Source organism: Magallana gigas, chromosome 9, assembly GCF_963853765.1.
Source record: "Magallana gigas chromosome 9, xbMagGiga1.1, whole genome shotgun sequence".
In the NCBI taxonomy this organism is placed as follows: Eukaryota; Metazoa; Mollusca; class Bivalvia; order Ostreida; family Ostreidae; genus Magallana; species Magallana gigas.
The window spans coordinates 20,619,822-20,637,251 of NC_088861.1; the positions used below are offsets into that span (position 1 = coordinate 20,619,822).

General features: G+C 32.3%; 1 protein-coding gene across 1 annotated transcript in view; it reads right to left on the bottom strand.

The window, feature by feature from the left end:
- The window catches only part of LOC105317114 (ubiquitin carboxyl-terminal hydrolase 47), an 81,816-nt gene that overhangs the window by 33,194 nt on the left and 31,192 nt on the right, over positions 1-17,430 (bottom strand). Inside the window, exons 11-17 of the mRNA XM_066070485.1 lie at positions 14,381-14,478; positions 11,580-11,683; positions 11,308-11,423; positions 8,755-8,834; positions 8,505-8,556; positions 2,803-2,879; positions 882-937 (exon numbers count right to left, since the gene is read on the bottom strand). Coding sequence (XP_065926557.1) covers positions 882-937; positions 2,803-2,879; positions 8,505-8,556; positions 8,755-8,834; positions 11,308-11,423; positions 11,580-11,683; positions 14,381-14,478 — 583 coding nt within the window. The remainder of the gene's footprint in view (positions 1-881; positions 938-2,802; positions 2,880-8,504; positions 8,557-8,754; positions 8,835-11,307; positions 11,424-11,579; positions 11,684-14,380; positions 14,479-17,430) is intronic.

Below are 17,430 nucleotides of genomic sequence, written 5' to 3' on the forward strand. Positions count from 1 at the left end.
CGTTATTCATAGGCTCTGTTAATATGAAGTATGAGCCAAATAGGGCCAAGTAGAAAGTATATAAGCTCTGAAATAAAGAGGATTTTTGTACGGTCCAATATGACCTTGACCTACTAACTTTATTCAAGGTTACTTCACATCCTATGACCATAGACACTATGTGAGTGAAGTATGAGCTAGATTGGACTAAGGGGAGAGAAGATATGCTCCAGACAAGGATTTTATTCATTATTCTGCTATGACCTTAACTTTAGACCTAGAAACATGGTTCAAGGTCACTGCAAACCCTTTACCCAAAGGCGCTCTGTGGGTGAAGTATGAGCCAGATTGGGCCAAGGGGAGAGAAGATATGCTCCGGACAAGCTATCTCTGATGGACAGATGGACAGACAAATGGAAGAATGGATGGACAGACAGACAAATGGACGGACAGACAGACTGATCACTATAGGGTGCCCACAGAGCGGGGCCCTAATAATGGATTTCAAAGGGGTTTGCTGACATTCACCTTTGACTTACAAAATTGGTTCACAGTCACCGTACACCTTATTTATATATATACCCACAAGATCTATTTATAATTATTACATGTTTATATATATATATAGCCGGATAGGGACGCACCAAGGGGAGATAAAATATGATCCAGACAATGAATTTTCAGAGGTCTGGCTTATGATTTTCTTTATTATAGGTTACTACACACCCTTTACTAAAAGGCACTATGTTGGTGAAGCATTAAGAGCCAAATTGGGCAAAGGAGAGAGAAAACAGGTTTTGGAAAAGTGATGGTGGCTGGACAGACTGATAACTGAAAGGCACATGCAAAGCAGAGCTATAATTAATCAAGAATATGCAAACTATGTAGATTCAAATTCTTACCTTTATTTTTTCGCTTATCAATCTGCCTATACATCAGCATGTAAGCATTTGTTGAACTGAAAGTATCATTAAAACATTTAATGCTACTTTTAATACCTATGGTAAATATGGATATGCAAAGAAGTTATTGACTTGCTTAGCAACCACACTTCAAACTGCATTCTCTTTCCACAGTTTTATATTTCTGTACTTATATATTTTTGTTGTAAAGATAATTTGAAAAAAAAATCTATTTAAAAGGATTCCCCTAATTTAGGGCTGCATTGGTATGAAAAGAAAAAAATTAAAGCTTATTATCATACCATTCTCTTTTCCAAATTAGGAAAATCATAATTATAAGTGGTAAGTTAACAAACTTATGCAAACTTTTTAATTTTAGGCCACATAAAATTAATTTTTAGATTCTCATCCCCGCCTGCCCCTATAAAAATGGCCTGCCCCAATGCATTTTATTTTATTTTGAAAAAAAATTGTGTGGAAAAAAAATTTTGGGAAAAAAAAATCGGGCTAAGTATACAAATTATACAAAACATTTTAATGGCTGCCTAAACATGTGGATTACCATTCGATTCCAGTCATGTTTGTTATCATATGGATATAAATGTCTTCATGCATTCACAGTTAAGGCCAAATAAAATGGAATTAAAATATTACAAGTGGGTTTGTGTACTCATATTAGCATTTTTTTTAAATGTGTAAAGTCTGTCCCAAGGTATTTATGCCGCACATTTTCTTAAAACCTTGTACTGTACCAGTTATCGGCTAAGACCAGTTATCGGCTAAACTGAGAGTTCGGGTTTATAGCACGCAACAATCCAAGATTTTTTAATTCAGTCGTCTTTTTCGAATAAAGAAAAGTAAGTTTGCTTGAAAACTTTCTTGAATATGTTTTATACATGAGCTTAAACGATCATTGTTTACCGCTGATTTTACATCTTTGCACTTTCAGCAGTGGGGGATATGACGTAATAAGTTAAAAATAGAATATTACCTCTTTGTGATACGTTATTATATCCCTTCTTTGATTTGACATATAAAATCAATACATTTAACATGTATAAACAAATGGAATTCACGAGTTTCCTAGAGATTCGTAGCGCAATTGAACGCCTGATTGCACGATTATGTATTGAATAGTATACGATTTGGTGTATTACTGTATGATAATAAACGAATTATTTTATGGGTTTTGTTTATAATGTATCATGACCCCGAATACTTTAGTCTGACCTCACAAGGGGCATAATTCAAACTACATTTAGCAGAGTATAAAATCAACATGAACAAGGATTTTTACTATGTTATTATCACGAAGCCGATAACTGGTACAGTAAATCGTAATAACTCGGCAAATTCGGGGCATACTTAAAAGCACAAAACAAGATGTTTTAGGTTCTAAATAATGATATAAACTAACAGATTGATAAATAAGGAGTTCACTTTTTAAAGTATGTCAAGTTTTATCCAAAATTATCAAGAAATAAGGAATTACGATAAGAAAACGTTAAATTTTAGCCGATAACTGGTACAGTGCCAGTATGCATAAATACCCCTGGGTTCAAAAGATGTGAACAAAATTTTCAAGATTTAATTTTCAAAACTTTTGATCTCTCAAACTCTTGATATCTCAAAGTTTAATCAAGGTCCCCAAAAGTTCCTGTTATCAAGAGTCACCTTTATTACATTTGTTGTCAGTTTCTTATGTTTAAAACTTCTAGGGCAAATCGTACTCATAAGATGTTTTGAGAATAGACTTATTTATTAGTGTTCCTCATAAAATAAGCATTTCAAACTAAATTCTTCAGAATATTTGTTTTAGCATTAAAATGTATTTAACAATATGTATTACATTTGTTAAAAATATTGTTACTATTCAATTAAAAGTATTCACAGAATTATACAAGCCTAATTTGGTGGTTACCTTGTGTAGGTTGAGGAGTAATAGCCCCTGGATGTACTTGACCCCCCATACGTCTTGGTGATATCTTCATATGTAACCTACAAAAGAATCTTAATAATGATTTTATCATTGGAAAAGGAATGCAAACATAACATATTAGTTTACAGTACATCCAAAGCCCAAGATCAAAAGAATTTTCTTTTTAAAAAGTGGCAATTAAAGTAAACTGTAAAGTTAGTTAATATCTAATTAAACTCTTACTAGTACTGAGATAGTGAGGTATGCCTATAGCTCATTCAGCAATTTTTGTTAGATTTTGTTTGACATATAATGAATGGAAGACATGTATTGGCAAGTAGGTGACTTCATAGATAAATTTTAACTTCCAATCTAATATAACAATATAAAACCCTTAAACAAATATATTTTAAATGATTTCAGATGAGTTACATGTATCAATGATTTATATCCCTCCATAATAATGTTGGAGTTTCTAAAATCCACAGGTCCATTTTTTAACCATTTCAAATATTACATAAAATTTGATGTTTATCTCATATTTCATATCTGACTCATTAGATTTCACTAATATAACTAGGCAACATTGAGACGGTGACCATCTCAAAGGGCCCCACTTAAATGATGGACAATTAAATGAAGGACTTTTGCTTTGACCTTGACCTATAACTTAGAAATTTTCAAGCTGGCATAGAACTCCTACTTCAATCCCATTACAGGCATTTTAGTTCAATCGGAGCAAGATTGCTTGGAAGAGTTAGCAGACTTTTGAGAAAAGCGCACGACTCTAAAAAAAACAATACCGACTTTGAACCTACCCATTATGTCGATGTTGATTCACTGCTTACGGTATTACATGTACATGAACATGCTGTAAGTATGTTACTTTTGAACAAAGTTTGAATAAATTATCTTTATTTCATTATCACTTGTTTATTAAAGGTATTTGAAAGGTAAAAAAACACGATTACATGTCACCTTGGGAAATAACAACCTTAGGTAAAACGAGTATCGGTTACAACAAGAAATAGGGACCAAAAAGATCAGGGGTAGATAAAAAAAAGCACCAATTCACGTTGTTTACATTCCCAAATTAAAGTGAATATAGTTTTGGTTGTAGATATACTTATCACTCGATGTAGGAAGTTTTGTTTCTAAAAAATTTACATTTGTGCATTTTCAACATTCGATATGAATACAAAATAATCTGTTTTGCAGGCAGGTATATTTCATGAACAAATTGAGTATGTAGGCCTAACTATCTCATGTTTATGATCGGAGAGTATAGGTGCAAGTGTCTTCATCCGCTAAAGCCCAGACAGATTGGGTGCATTCATAATTCTACCAGTGGTACCAACTTAGAAATAACCATTGTTGCAGCTGGATGACAATGGTACCAATTGTACCAATAAACCCTGAACAGTTTTGGAATATAAATGCTATTGATTTTACCAATCTTACCAATTGGGGTCCAATGGAAACTTTGGTAAAATTGATAACAGTTTTGTAAACATGTCAAACACAAACATCTTTTTACTGCCCTTATTATACAACAACAACATTTTCATTATATATTGCACCCCAATCATCGTAATTAGATCGAAAATCGCTCTCCCAAAACTGGAATCTGATGTCTTGATATTTTGCCGCCAAGTCTATTATGAATTGTGACGTCATTTACCAATGCTTCCCACACTCTAGATCGTCTGCAGAGAAATATACCATTGGCAAAAAACACTGGTACCAATGACATGCCAATGGTAGTTAATTTTACCAACAGCAACTTTCGTCTCCCAACGGTAGAACATTGAACGCATCCATTGTTTATAATAAAATATGAACATTATCAAAGACATCAACGTTTTTTTATTTGCCAACTTGTTATATCGATGTACAGTTCTGCTCTAAATGGAAGTATGTCATCTTTTATTTTTCAAACACATAAGAAAACTTTGCACTCATTTCTGCAGATTTATTAATAGCATGAGTTGTTTGGCTCCTTAATATTTTGCAACTTCTGGTCGTACGATCCCCAGATGGCTTTTGAGATTCGCTTGACGCCATAAAAAAATCTTTTGATACTTTAAGAAGCTTATCTCTGCGCATTTAATTGTGAAGCAGAAATAAAATTTGGACAAATGCCTGATGGGATGATCGCTAGTGGGCTGTTCAGCATAACTCGATGCCTTAAAAAACAAGAGGCCCATGGGCCACATCGCTCACCTGAGGAACAATAGGTATGGTAAAATCAGCTTAATGGAGTCATAATACAAACTATCTGGACAATGTACAATAATACATGTAGATCCTGTATAAATAAAATCCATTTTCCCCTGGATATTCTTATGTTTATAAGCATTGGTCCCTTTTCTAACAGGATGATTTTATAGTCATATCATATGTTGAGTATTGCAGTTCTCAAAAAGATCCTTAACAATAGTTTATATATGGGATATAAACGTACATCAACCTCTGAACCTTCTCGTGAGGCCAAAGAATTGTCCTGGGGCCAAAGTCTTAACAATTATAAAGAATCATCTGGCTGATTAGTTTCTGAGAAGATTTTTAAAGATTTACCCTATATATTCCTTTGTTAAACTTTGACCCCCATTGTGGCCCCACCCTACCCCTGGGGATCATGATTTTCACAACTTTGAATCTACACTACCTGAGGATGCTTTCACACAAGTTTCAGCTTTCCTGACTGATTAGTTTCTGAGAGGAAGATTTTTAAAGATTAACTCTGTTTATTCCTATGTAAAACATCGACCTCCCATTGTGGCCCAAACCTACCCCCAGGGTTATGATTTTCACAAATTTGAATTTACACTACCTGAGGATGCTTCTACACAAGTTTCAGCTTTCCTGGCTAATTAGTTTCTGAGAAGAAGATTTTTAAAGATTTACTCTATATAATCATATGTTAAAATTCGACCCCCATTGTGACCCCACCCTACCCCCAGGGGTTATTATTTTCACAACTTTGAATCTACACTACCTGAGGATGCTTCCACACAAGTTTCAGCTTTCATGGCCGATTAGTTTCTGAGAAGAAGATTTTTAAAGATTTACTCTATATATTCCTATGTTAAACTTCAATCTCCCATTGTGGCCCCACCCTACCCCCGGGGGTCATGATTTTTTACAAATTTGAATCTACATTACCTGATGATGCTTTCACACAAGTTTTAGCTTTCCTGGCTGATTAGTTTCTGAGAAGATTTTTAAAGATTTACTCTATATATTCATTTGTTAAACTTCGACCCCCCATTGTGGCCCCACCCTCAGGTGAGCTAAAAAGGTTAAGTTTACAATACGTTGGTTTCTGGAAGAACAGACTTTGAAAATTTTCTTAATAAATATTGACAAATTTTTTACTTTTTTAATCTTTAGTTTTTAAGATATGTGTACAAACATAGAATTGTGAGCAAATCTTTGTATCTTGCTTATAATTCGAAGCTTAACACTCAAATATGGTTAGTAAATAGAAACTGTAAACAATTAAACACAAGAAACATGCACTACATGTATAACAAATAAAGAACACAATTTATTTTTTCGAAATTATTCATATATATATTACATGTATATACCTACATATTTCCGTCAGCGATATCAAACTCTATTTAAACTGAAAAAAACTCGAGAAAATGCCGAGCATCTCAACAAAACCTATTGCATTAATCTGCCATTACGCAAAAGATAATGCCGAATTACCGATAGAATAAATTGTATTTCAGTAGGCACCTACCCCTACATCAGATTTTGCTTAATTTGCGCAGGTAAACAGTTAACTGTTTGATTTAACGAATTCTCTGTTTGATTTAATACGTAAAAATCACGAAATACAGACGATAGTTTCCAGGTAACAAAGCATAAATAATGAAAACGAAACGAAAATTAGAACAAGCTAGCACCAACGTCATGTGTGAAAACTGTCAACGCATTGAAATATCTAGCCTCAATTTATTTGACAAAATCGGCACCAATATATTTTGCATGTTTCAAAATTTCCCTTCATACGCGAACTGTTGCACAACAAGCAAATTCATCATAGTCAGATCGAACCTTTTTCGTATAATGTCATGGCTGCTTTAAACAAAGAACCTCGTTTTAGAAGTATGGAATACGAGTCTTGGTAAAATGGGTATGCAAACCCGGGCCGTGGCAAAATAAAAGCCGGGGCAGATCGGCAATCGTCAATTCCAAATACGCATTATTTTGCAGCAATATTTACAGCGAATACAAATATACTAGTCCATCAAATATCCTGAATTTTTTTGAGATTGGCAGATTAATAACTGCTAATATTTTGTTTTACCCAGGCCAAGTCTTGTCTACCTATTTTATTGTATGCCGAACCCGAACCTATTAAACTGATTGAAACACGCCTTTCCTTTATTATTATTTTCGTAATAACTCAGATTTGAAACAGAATTACCACTTAATTTTTGCAATTTATATTTTCCTTCCCATAAGGATAATTTATGCTGAACTACGTTGAATTTGCCTCGGTAGTTCTTGAGAAGAAGATTTTTAAAAATGCACCCCCCTTTTTCTACAATTTCAAGGTTTTCTCCGCTTTGAATACAGATCGGACTTTTATTTCTGCAATTTATATTCGCCCTCCCATAAGGATGCTTTGTGCCAAATTTGGTTGAAATTGGATAAGTGGTTTTAGAGAAGAAGTTTAAAATGTAAAAAGTTTACAGACGGACAGACGGACAGACGGACGGACGGACAGACGGACAGACGGACAGACGGACGACGGACAAAAGGTGATCAGAAAAGCTCACTTGAGCTTTCAGCTCAGGTGAGCTAATAAAAAAAAAACCAAGAGGCCCATAGGCCATTTCACTCACCTAAACATTAACAGCCACAAGAGACCCAGGGGCCACATTGCTCAGCTGAGTAACATCAGCCATTACTCTAATTAAAGCTGCTAACTCTCACCAAAGGAGCTTTATAAAGCCATATTCAAATACTTCACAAATATTGTTTCAGTGGTTGTCGTGTTTACAATCAAGAATCAAATGCTTTAATAGATAATAATATTGCAAATCCAAGCATTGTTGTGTCTAAAGAAGAATACTGTTTTTAAAGAGTTTTACCTATACATTCCTTTAATGATTTTTAAAACAAGTAGATTATTCATTGCTTTTTGGGTTGTTTTTTTTCACAAAGTACAAAACAAAATATATTTTGGATCATATTAATTTATTCTTTATATGTTACACTTTTATTTCTATTAAAAAATGTAGAAGATACTTGAGAATGAAACATTCTCTTAAAAATTTACACTCTTTTAAAGATTTGAAAAATAAAGATACATGTAACATATGTATAGCAGGTCAAGCATTACTGGTATTAGGGTATGTCTTTTTATGCACCATGCCTTTAAGTTTTGTTTATATAAGTCTATAGCAACCTGCTTCTAAATCCTCAACCTACTAAAAACACTTAAACCTGCTCAATTGTCTCCAAAATGTTAGTTGTAAATGCAGCATTTGGAGTTTGAAAGATTTAATAAAACCAGTGATGCATCATTACCCATGCAACTCTTGTCCATTTACGGCCATCCATGCAGCTCTTGTCCATTTTGAGCAAAGAACAAACTACTTGATAACAAAGATGATCATAAACTTCAACAAAGGAAAGAGACTTATCTAAGGTAAAAATATAATTGTAGTTGAAAAGATAAATACCTTAGAGACATGTTGATCATTGAAACTATACCACTCTCCATCTTTGAAAGATCTGTCAATAAAACACGAATACATATATATTCTAATGTATACTGTCCATAAGTTACAGTTCTTGGAATTTTTCTTGACATATACCAGTAGTGATTAACAGGTATAAAATTAATTTCTTATTCAAAACTGAAATTTAAAACTCATGAAAGATAATTGAATAAAAGCAAACACGTAATAGCAATGCTGCAACATTCTTTACTTGATATAGGCATAATAATGGCCTCCAGCAGCACTACCAGAATGCACCATTATGGAGAACAACTCATAAACATAAGGACCCTACAAAAAGAAAGCATGTCTTATAGTTTTCTTCTTCTTAGAAATGATAAATTCATTATAGCCAATACTGTAGATTCCTTATTTTTCATGAGAAAAAATCAGGCAAAACTGTCGTTTGCTTCAAATCGTAAATCTAGAACATACATATACTAAATCTTTTAAATATATACCTTTATTTATTTAAGATATAACAATCACATGGAAGATATACATAATTTTTTATGGTAGGGGTACACTTTTTACATTCAATCCCCATAGATTTTAGCTCCACACAACATTTGAAAGCCTTTAAATACATGAGCACAATTAGATATATTTTTATTTTTCAGCTGGTAAATGTATTTTGTTGAAACCAATCAGTACGTGAAGGAGAAAAATGTACCTCAATGCACTCATATGTAACTTTTTAAAAGATTCTAAAGTCCAGTTGGCCTTTGATCCCCATTATAAACAGATGTTGTTTACCTTGTGTGAACTTGATTAACCTACCATAATGTTACATGTCTGTACTACATGAATCTGACTCAGGTAGGCAAATATAATGAGAGACCCAGGGGCCACATCACTCACCTGAGCAATATTAGCCATAACTCTGATCAAATCAGCATTACAATATCAAAATCAAAATACAGTTAAACATCGGTATCTCAAACTTGGGGGGACTTCAACACAACTTTTATATATCTAGGGGTTCGTGATATCTGAAGTGGTTCTTTAATCTTAATTCCACGAAGCTTCTATAAATCTATATTTATGTGTGTTTTAGTACCGTATATACCAATTCTTTACTTCTCATATACGAGTTTTTTTTAAAACTTTGATAAAATTTTGTTTTTATTACTTGTGAAATACATGTTCATGTTTGTAAAAATAATTGAACTTTAAAATTAATATTTTGTTTATTATCATATTACCGGGGTATATGTTTATATTAAAAATAACAAACTACACATATTAATTATCTAGCATTATTTAAAATCAATATTTTGTTCAAGATGCGATTTCACATCCTCTTCTCTCTTGACTGATTAAAACTTTGAATAGGATACAGGGAACCAAGTATACATGTTAATTATCTAGCATTACAATACACACAACATTTTTTTTTATAAATTGTGTATGTGAAACTAGCTTATCATATATTAATTTGGTACATTTTCAGCTAATACATATATTGGAAACAACCCATGTTTGAAAACTGAAATTCAATTCACACGTTTAATTTAATAACATGTTCAATACACATTAACCAAGCCCCTTTTGTTGTTTTAGTATTCGTAAGAAGATATTTCTATCTATCTATCTATCTATCTATCTATCTATCTATCTATCTATCTATTTATCTATCTATCTATATATATATATGTATATATCCCCTTCCCCCCTCTTTGTGGCCTCTAGAAAATCATGATTTAATCAATATTTAATCTGCACAACCTGTGATATCACACAATTTTCTGCTTTTTGGACTGAATGCTTTTCCAGAAGACTTTTAAAGATTGTTCTCTACATCTTCCTATGTAAAAATGTGCTCCCCCCCCATGAAGCCCCATCATACCCTTGGGGACCATGACTTGAACAGACTTGAATCTACACTATCTGAGGATGGTTCCACACAATTATAAACTTTTCTAGCCAATATATTCTTATGTAAAACTTGACCCCCCCCCCTATTGTAGCCCCAACCTACCCCCAGGGACCAAGATTTAAACAAACTTGAATCTACACTACCTGAGGATGCTTCCACACATATTTGAACTTTTATGGCATCATAATATTTGAGAGCATTTTTAAAGATATTTTCAATATCTTCCTATGTAAAACTTGACCCCCCCCCCATTGTGGCCCTATCCTACCCTTGAGGACCATGATTTGAACAAACTTGACTCTACACTACCTGAGAATGCTTCCACATTTATTTGAGCTTTTCTGGACTAATAGTTTTTGGGGAAAAGACTTTTAAAGATTATCATTATATTTTCCTATGTAAAACTGGACCCCCCCCCCCCCAAAGTGGTCCCACCCTACCTCTGGGGACCATGGTTGGAAAAAAAACTACACTACCTGAGGATGCTTCCGTACAAATTTGAGCTTTTCTAGCATTTGAGAAGAAGATTTTTGAAAAATACCAACAAACTTTTAATAACTTTTAATGATTGTAAATTATCTCCTCTTTAAAGAGGGTGTGACCCTTCATTTGAACAAACTTAATTCCCCTTCACCCAGAGAAGCTTTGTGTCAAGTTTGGTTAAAATCTGCCCTATAGTCCTGGAGAAGAAGATGAAAATGTGAAATTAAGTTTACTCTGACACAAACAACGGACAAATCTTCATCAGAAAAGCTCACTTGAGCCTTTGGCTCAGATAAACTAAAAAATCAACAACAAAGACCATCTTGTAAATCTTCTAATCTTTAAATTGCAGGTTCATGATTTGTATTTATCTCTCCTAAACTCTTAATTAGGTAAATATACCTTTGCCCCTGCAGCTTTGACGTTTTTGTCATTAGCTACTGCTTCACTTGATAAACTAACATTATGTGCAGAGGTTCCAGTCATGTTGGATTCAATTTCTATGCCTTCATCAATACCTATGTAATAAAAATGTGCATCTCATTACATAAAAATAACATTACAAAGAAATCTTGTCTTAGTATATTTACTTTAATTTAATTATCACAGATTTTTGTTCTGTTAACAGAATAAAATATATAAATAGCTTAACATAGAAAATTTATGCTTCAAACCTTCATCACTGCTCACTTCCAGTGAATTGCTTGTGGGTTCCTCAGAACCAACCTGTTCTGGTTTAATTAGATGGTTCAAGTTCAGAACTGCAGGAAAAGTCATACTAAAATGAAAACAGAAACTCATGGACCAGTGCTAATTTGTGAAACAATGCATTACTGTGATCCAATCAGGTCAACAACTTTATTCTTAGAGTATGCATTAGGATCATACGTCACATAAAGGAAACCCCAACTTACTTGAGGAATGTATTTACTTGCAAAAAAAGATTTCATCAAAAAGTGACTGAAGGATAACTTAAAGGTGACTGAATGACATAGCTCTGCCATCAAGTTACTATTTAGAAAACATTCAATTTACTAAATGGAACAGAAATACCCTGTGTTTGTCAAATTATTTACCTTATTTTATTTAATTAGCTTAAAGAACAAGGGGTTGTATATCCCCCACTCGGAGCAATGAAGACAAAAGAATTTCAATTTAAATTAGAACATTAATTTTTTAGCTGTATGCATAGTTTTTATTAAAAATTTCACGATGGAAGTAAATATTTTACTTTCATTCTATAAACACGACAGGTATATGTTAACTTTCCAAATTAAGCTGCACATAGTTTTTTGCCAAAATCTTGGATCATTCGCTGTTCTTAATTGCAAAATTAGGTATGAATGGGTCCTGACTCCATCCTAAAAATACTTTTATTTAAAGAATAAGTTTATTTTGATTTTTATTATTGATTTATTAAGATGGAGTTTAGACCCATAATGGGTCAAATTTGTGATTTTCACCAAAAGCGTGTTACTTTATTAATTATTAATTGTCAAATAGTTAGATTTATTCACCCGTACTCTAATGTGTCAACGTAGCTCACTGTGATAGGCGGAGGCTCGTAGTTCATCCCTCTCCATGGAGAGGGTGTTTGAATCGTATAGACGGCGTTTTATATTTAATTCATTTGCTTTTAAATACTGAGTAAAACATGGTTGCTTTTTTATCGGATTATTATTAAAAAAAAGATATATATCTAATACCATTTATATAATGACAACAATTACGTAATGCTCATGTTCTGTACATACAATGTCGGATAAAAATAGTGCTAGTGTTAGATTCTAAACATTGATTACTTTTTCACTGCCAAGTTGTATGATAGTAAAAAAGAAGGAAAAATATACTATTTTAATTTCCTTTCATCTTGATTGGATTTGTTACTTCTCACAGACTTTTTATTATCCATGGCATAAGTAAATATCACATATTTCTCTATCAAATATTGGAAGTTTAATTATTAATTTCACAAAGTACACTGTTAGACAATGTATTTTTTAGAAAAAATGTCAGTAAATAATGGCTACCAAAAGAAAATATGTCCTGAAAGTTTTAAGTAACTGTGTACTTCTGCAGAACAATATTTAAAAAGAATACTGTACACAGGATTATTTTTGCCCTATGTTATTTATCTCCTTCTCTCCTTGCAAATGATTTTGCCCAATCTTGAATTCCCCAGGACAGTTGTGTTTAAAAAGAAATAACCTAAGACATTGGAATTCGCCCAGTCTTAATTTGCCCGCTGAAACAAGGGCGAAAGGGGCAAAAATAAAATGGAAGCCAATATTTCCCTGTATATAATATAAGTAAAATAATGGCAGTGTTGTTTCTTATGCATTATCAAACACATTGTCCGAAACAAATAGATCTCAACAACAAGAAGCCGGAGGGTCTATATTCTTATGTTAAACAATATTAGATCCCTATTTCTATGTAACAATTCAACCCCCACACTTTACCACTGGATCTACACTACCTGGGAATGCTTTTACACAAGTGTAAGCTTTTCTGGCTAAATAATTTTTTTTGTAGAATTTTTAAAAAAAATGACAACAAATTTTAAGAATTCTAATCTATCTCCTCTCATTAGAGGGTGTGGCCCTTCATGTTAACAAATTCCTCTTCATTAAAAGATGCTTTGTGTAAAGATTGATTGAAATTGGCCCAATGGTTCTGGAGAAGTCACAAAATAATGTGAAAAGGTTACAGAAAGATCCTGGACAAAAAATGATCAGAAATTTAGCTCACTTAAGCCTTTAGCTCAGGTGAGTTAAAAAAAAGAGAGAAAGATGTTTTTGGTGTTACGTATTTGATACTACAAATTGTTGGTATCTGAAATCATCTTAATAACCGGCCGAGTGTTATATTTTTGTGTTCTTATATAATTTTATTTCTAATTTTTTTGTTTATCTTTCAAAAATCACATTAAATTCAATTTGAAAAGCAAACATGGAAAGAATTGTTTTATTTGATGCCACTGCCTTTTTCAGGCACTTTGTCTATTGGTCTGTGACTGGATTTTCCAGTGATGCAAAAATGCTAATCTTGCTTATTTAAAAGTCACATCTATTTCATACATTTTTTTTTCTTCAATCAGAACACAAATGCTTTACAGCCATTCTTTTGATACTTGTACAATTTGTTTCTTGTAATAAAGTCTTATGATAAAAATTAGATCCCCTCTGACAATCAGGGGTCATTGTATGAACAAATATGTAATTTGATGATAGTCTTCATACTCTTAATTATTTAGGCCTATAGCATCGCTTTTCAAAGTGGATCAAATAAGGGGCCAGACAGAAAGGTAGAAAGACCAAATTGGTTTGTACGTTTACTTTTTAAGTCAAATACCGGAAAAGGAATAGGCACATTTTTCTAAAAATACCGTAAAAGGAAAAGCCACATTTTTCAAAAAATTGAAGAGGCCAGCTAAGACCCCACTATTTCTTACTTAATTGAAAAATAAACTTACCGATCATTCAACTTAATCCTATGCAGTGTTGTGTAATCAAAGTCAAATCTTTTTAACTGCATAGTCAACAAATATGGAAAAGAAACAAACTTTAGTCCCTGTAAAAAAAAAAAAACAAGCTTTAAACAATACTTTTTTTGATTGTGATGCACAAGCAGTTATATTGATATAGAGTCATAATCATATATGTGCTTTTGGGTTTTTAATTCCACCAGTCTATAATGATAATAATAAGTGTTTGTGGTGAAATATTTTGTAATACATTATATAAGCAATAATGTTCATTGTAACATTTTTTCTAGATATCTCGAGAACAGTACAGAATTTCATAAAATTTGTTGAACAAAATGTGTTTGAAATGACAAGAGCTTTCATTTGACATAACAAAGAAGGGCTGGCCCTTCAAAAGGGACCAGGATGACTCTAGATATTTTTGAAAATTTTGCCCGTTTATGCTCATGAGGCTCCATGCAGGAATAGTAAGGTCATAAAGGCAAAGGGCTTCATTGATTCATAAGTAATAATGAATTTATTTTTTCCCCACATATATATGAGAGTAGAGAAGAAGATGTTCTATGATTTAAGATACCTTCATTATATGCCCATATTGGCCCTGTCGTAGTGCCTGAACTGCTGACCCAAGGGCCATGAATTTTGCAATTTTGGTAAAAGGCTTTATGGGCATCATAACCATGGATGTATTTTTTTTCCACATGTTGGAGAAAAGTACACAACCCCTTTGTAATCTTTTAATTTCATTTAATTTTGTCATGTGTTAATGCATGAAGACATTTGTATCCTTATGATAACAAACATGACTAGAATCAAATGGTAATCCACATGTTAAGCAGCCATTAAAATGTTTTTAATTTTTTTTTCCACACAATTTCTTTTTAAAGAAACAGTACAGCTGAAATTTTATGTGTGTTTATCTTCAGATTAACCCATTGTATCGTTAGGAAATAAGAAATAACATTGATTGTGACAACTGAAGTACATAAAAATCCCTTTCACATACTTAACTTATGTAATTATGAGCTCCTGGAAATTCAAGGGTCATACAAATCTGATTAATCTTAAATTGTTTATTTGTACCATGTGGATTTTGATTGACAGTAATTGACACATGCTGAAAACTACAAGATCTCTGCCCAACTATAGGAATCATGGAATAGGAGGTAAAATGGACTATCTAGACGGTACACGTATATAATCACTTACTCGATTACTTATAAATGGTTTACCAATTTCACTGAACCCAATGGGAAAAAATTTTTCAAGTTGGTATTTTAAAAATAAAAAAACATCGGGGCAGGTCATTTTCAGAGGGGTGGCCGGGATGAGAATCTAAATATTAATTTTATGTGGCCTAATTGTTATTCATTTCAGATATTGAAGAGTAATTTGAGTTCCCATCTGCTTTCTCAGAAAAGAAATTCTTTATTTCAATTTAGACATCTCACTGAAAAACTCATGATTTTAAATGCAATTTTTTCATAATGATTTTACAAATACATTTGAAATTTTCATACAGTTTATCTCTTGCACGGTATTGAACAGTTCTTTTAAAGGTGAAGCAGTATGTTTTAGGGTCTGTAAATGTACAGTAAAACACGCTTATATCAAGAGAGTAGACGGGCAATTTTGCTTTGTTATGAGCTTAATTCCTTACATTCATCAAGTTTCCAACATCTAATGAAGTCACAGGGAATAAACATAGGTAATCACAGATTACAAAGCTCACCGAGACGAGACATCACCCTTATGAGACTTCACCTTTATGAGACCACCTTTATCATATTAAATGAAAATCATTCTTTATGATCTTGGATATCCATGGATTCTGTTTTGACACAATATCGTATATCATCTGTTAAAAAATTGTATGATAATCATATGTTCATATGTTAATCAATACAATAATATAAAATTAAATATTGCATCCTATCATATTTACAACATTTACAATAAAATACCATAATAAACAATGATGAGATATGATATTGTAACATATGATATGACATTGTATTGTGTTATACATTATTGTATTTGATCACATAATACAATATCATAACATATAAAACAATATAGTATTATATTACAATATCATATTACATAATACATCATAACATTGAAACATATATTATATTGTATAATATAGTATGATATTGTATGATACTGTATCATTTTTGATACATAACATGATATTGTATCATATGATACAATATAATTTGATACAACGATGTAACATATCAAATGATACAATATTATGTGATAAAGTAAAATATCATATAATACAATATCATATCATACATATTGTATCACATGATACAATAATATATTTTACAATATCATACAATACAATTACATGTGATGTGATTATATATCATATTATAAACCAATATCATATTATACAATATCGTATGATACGATATTATAAAATATTACAGTATCATATTATACAATTTCATGTGATATAATTCTATATTACAGAAACTTATATCATATTGTACAATATGGTATGATACAATATAATTATAGAATATACAATATTGTATCATAGGATACAATATTATATTTTGCAATATCTTATGTAATAGTATCATGTGATAAAATAATAAATTAATAATACAATATAATATTATACAATATTACATGTTATATCATTTATCAACAAACACATCTATCTATCGAGCAGGTTTGAGTGAGGTAGGAGATTTCTTTAGCATCCTTGATAATGGAGATCAGGCTCTGCATCTGAAGCAACCTCTGCGTTTCATTTAAAATATAGTTAAATCAACTATGCAAGCTATCATCTATAAAACATGACCTGTTCCAAAAAAACTAAACCTCATCCAGCATCCGAAACCGGCTCAGATTCAGCATTCAAGCCTGTCAGGTGCATCAGTATACATAAGACGCATCTCCATGCAAGTTTGGTGAAGTTCAGACCAGTAATAACTAAGATATCATCATCATAGGGCACATCATCATAGGGCAATTAAAACCTTAACCTGCTCCAGCATCCGCAACCTATGGCTCAGAATCAA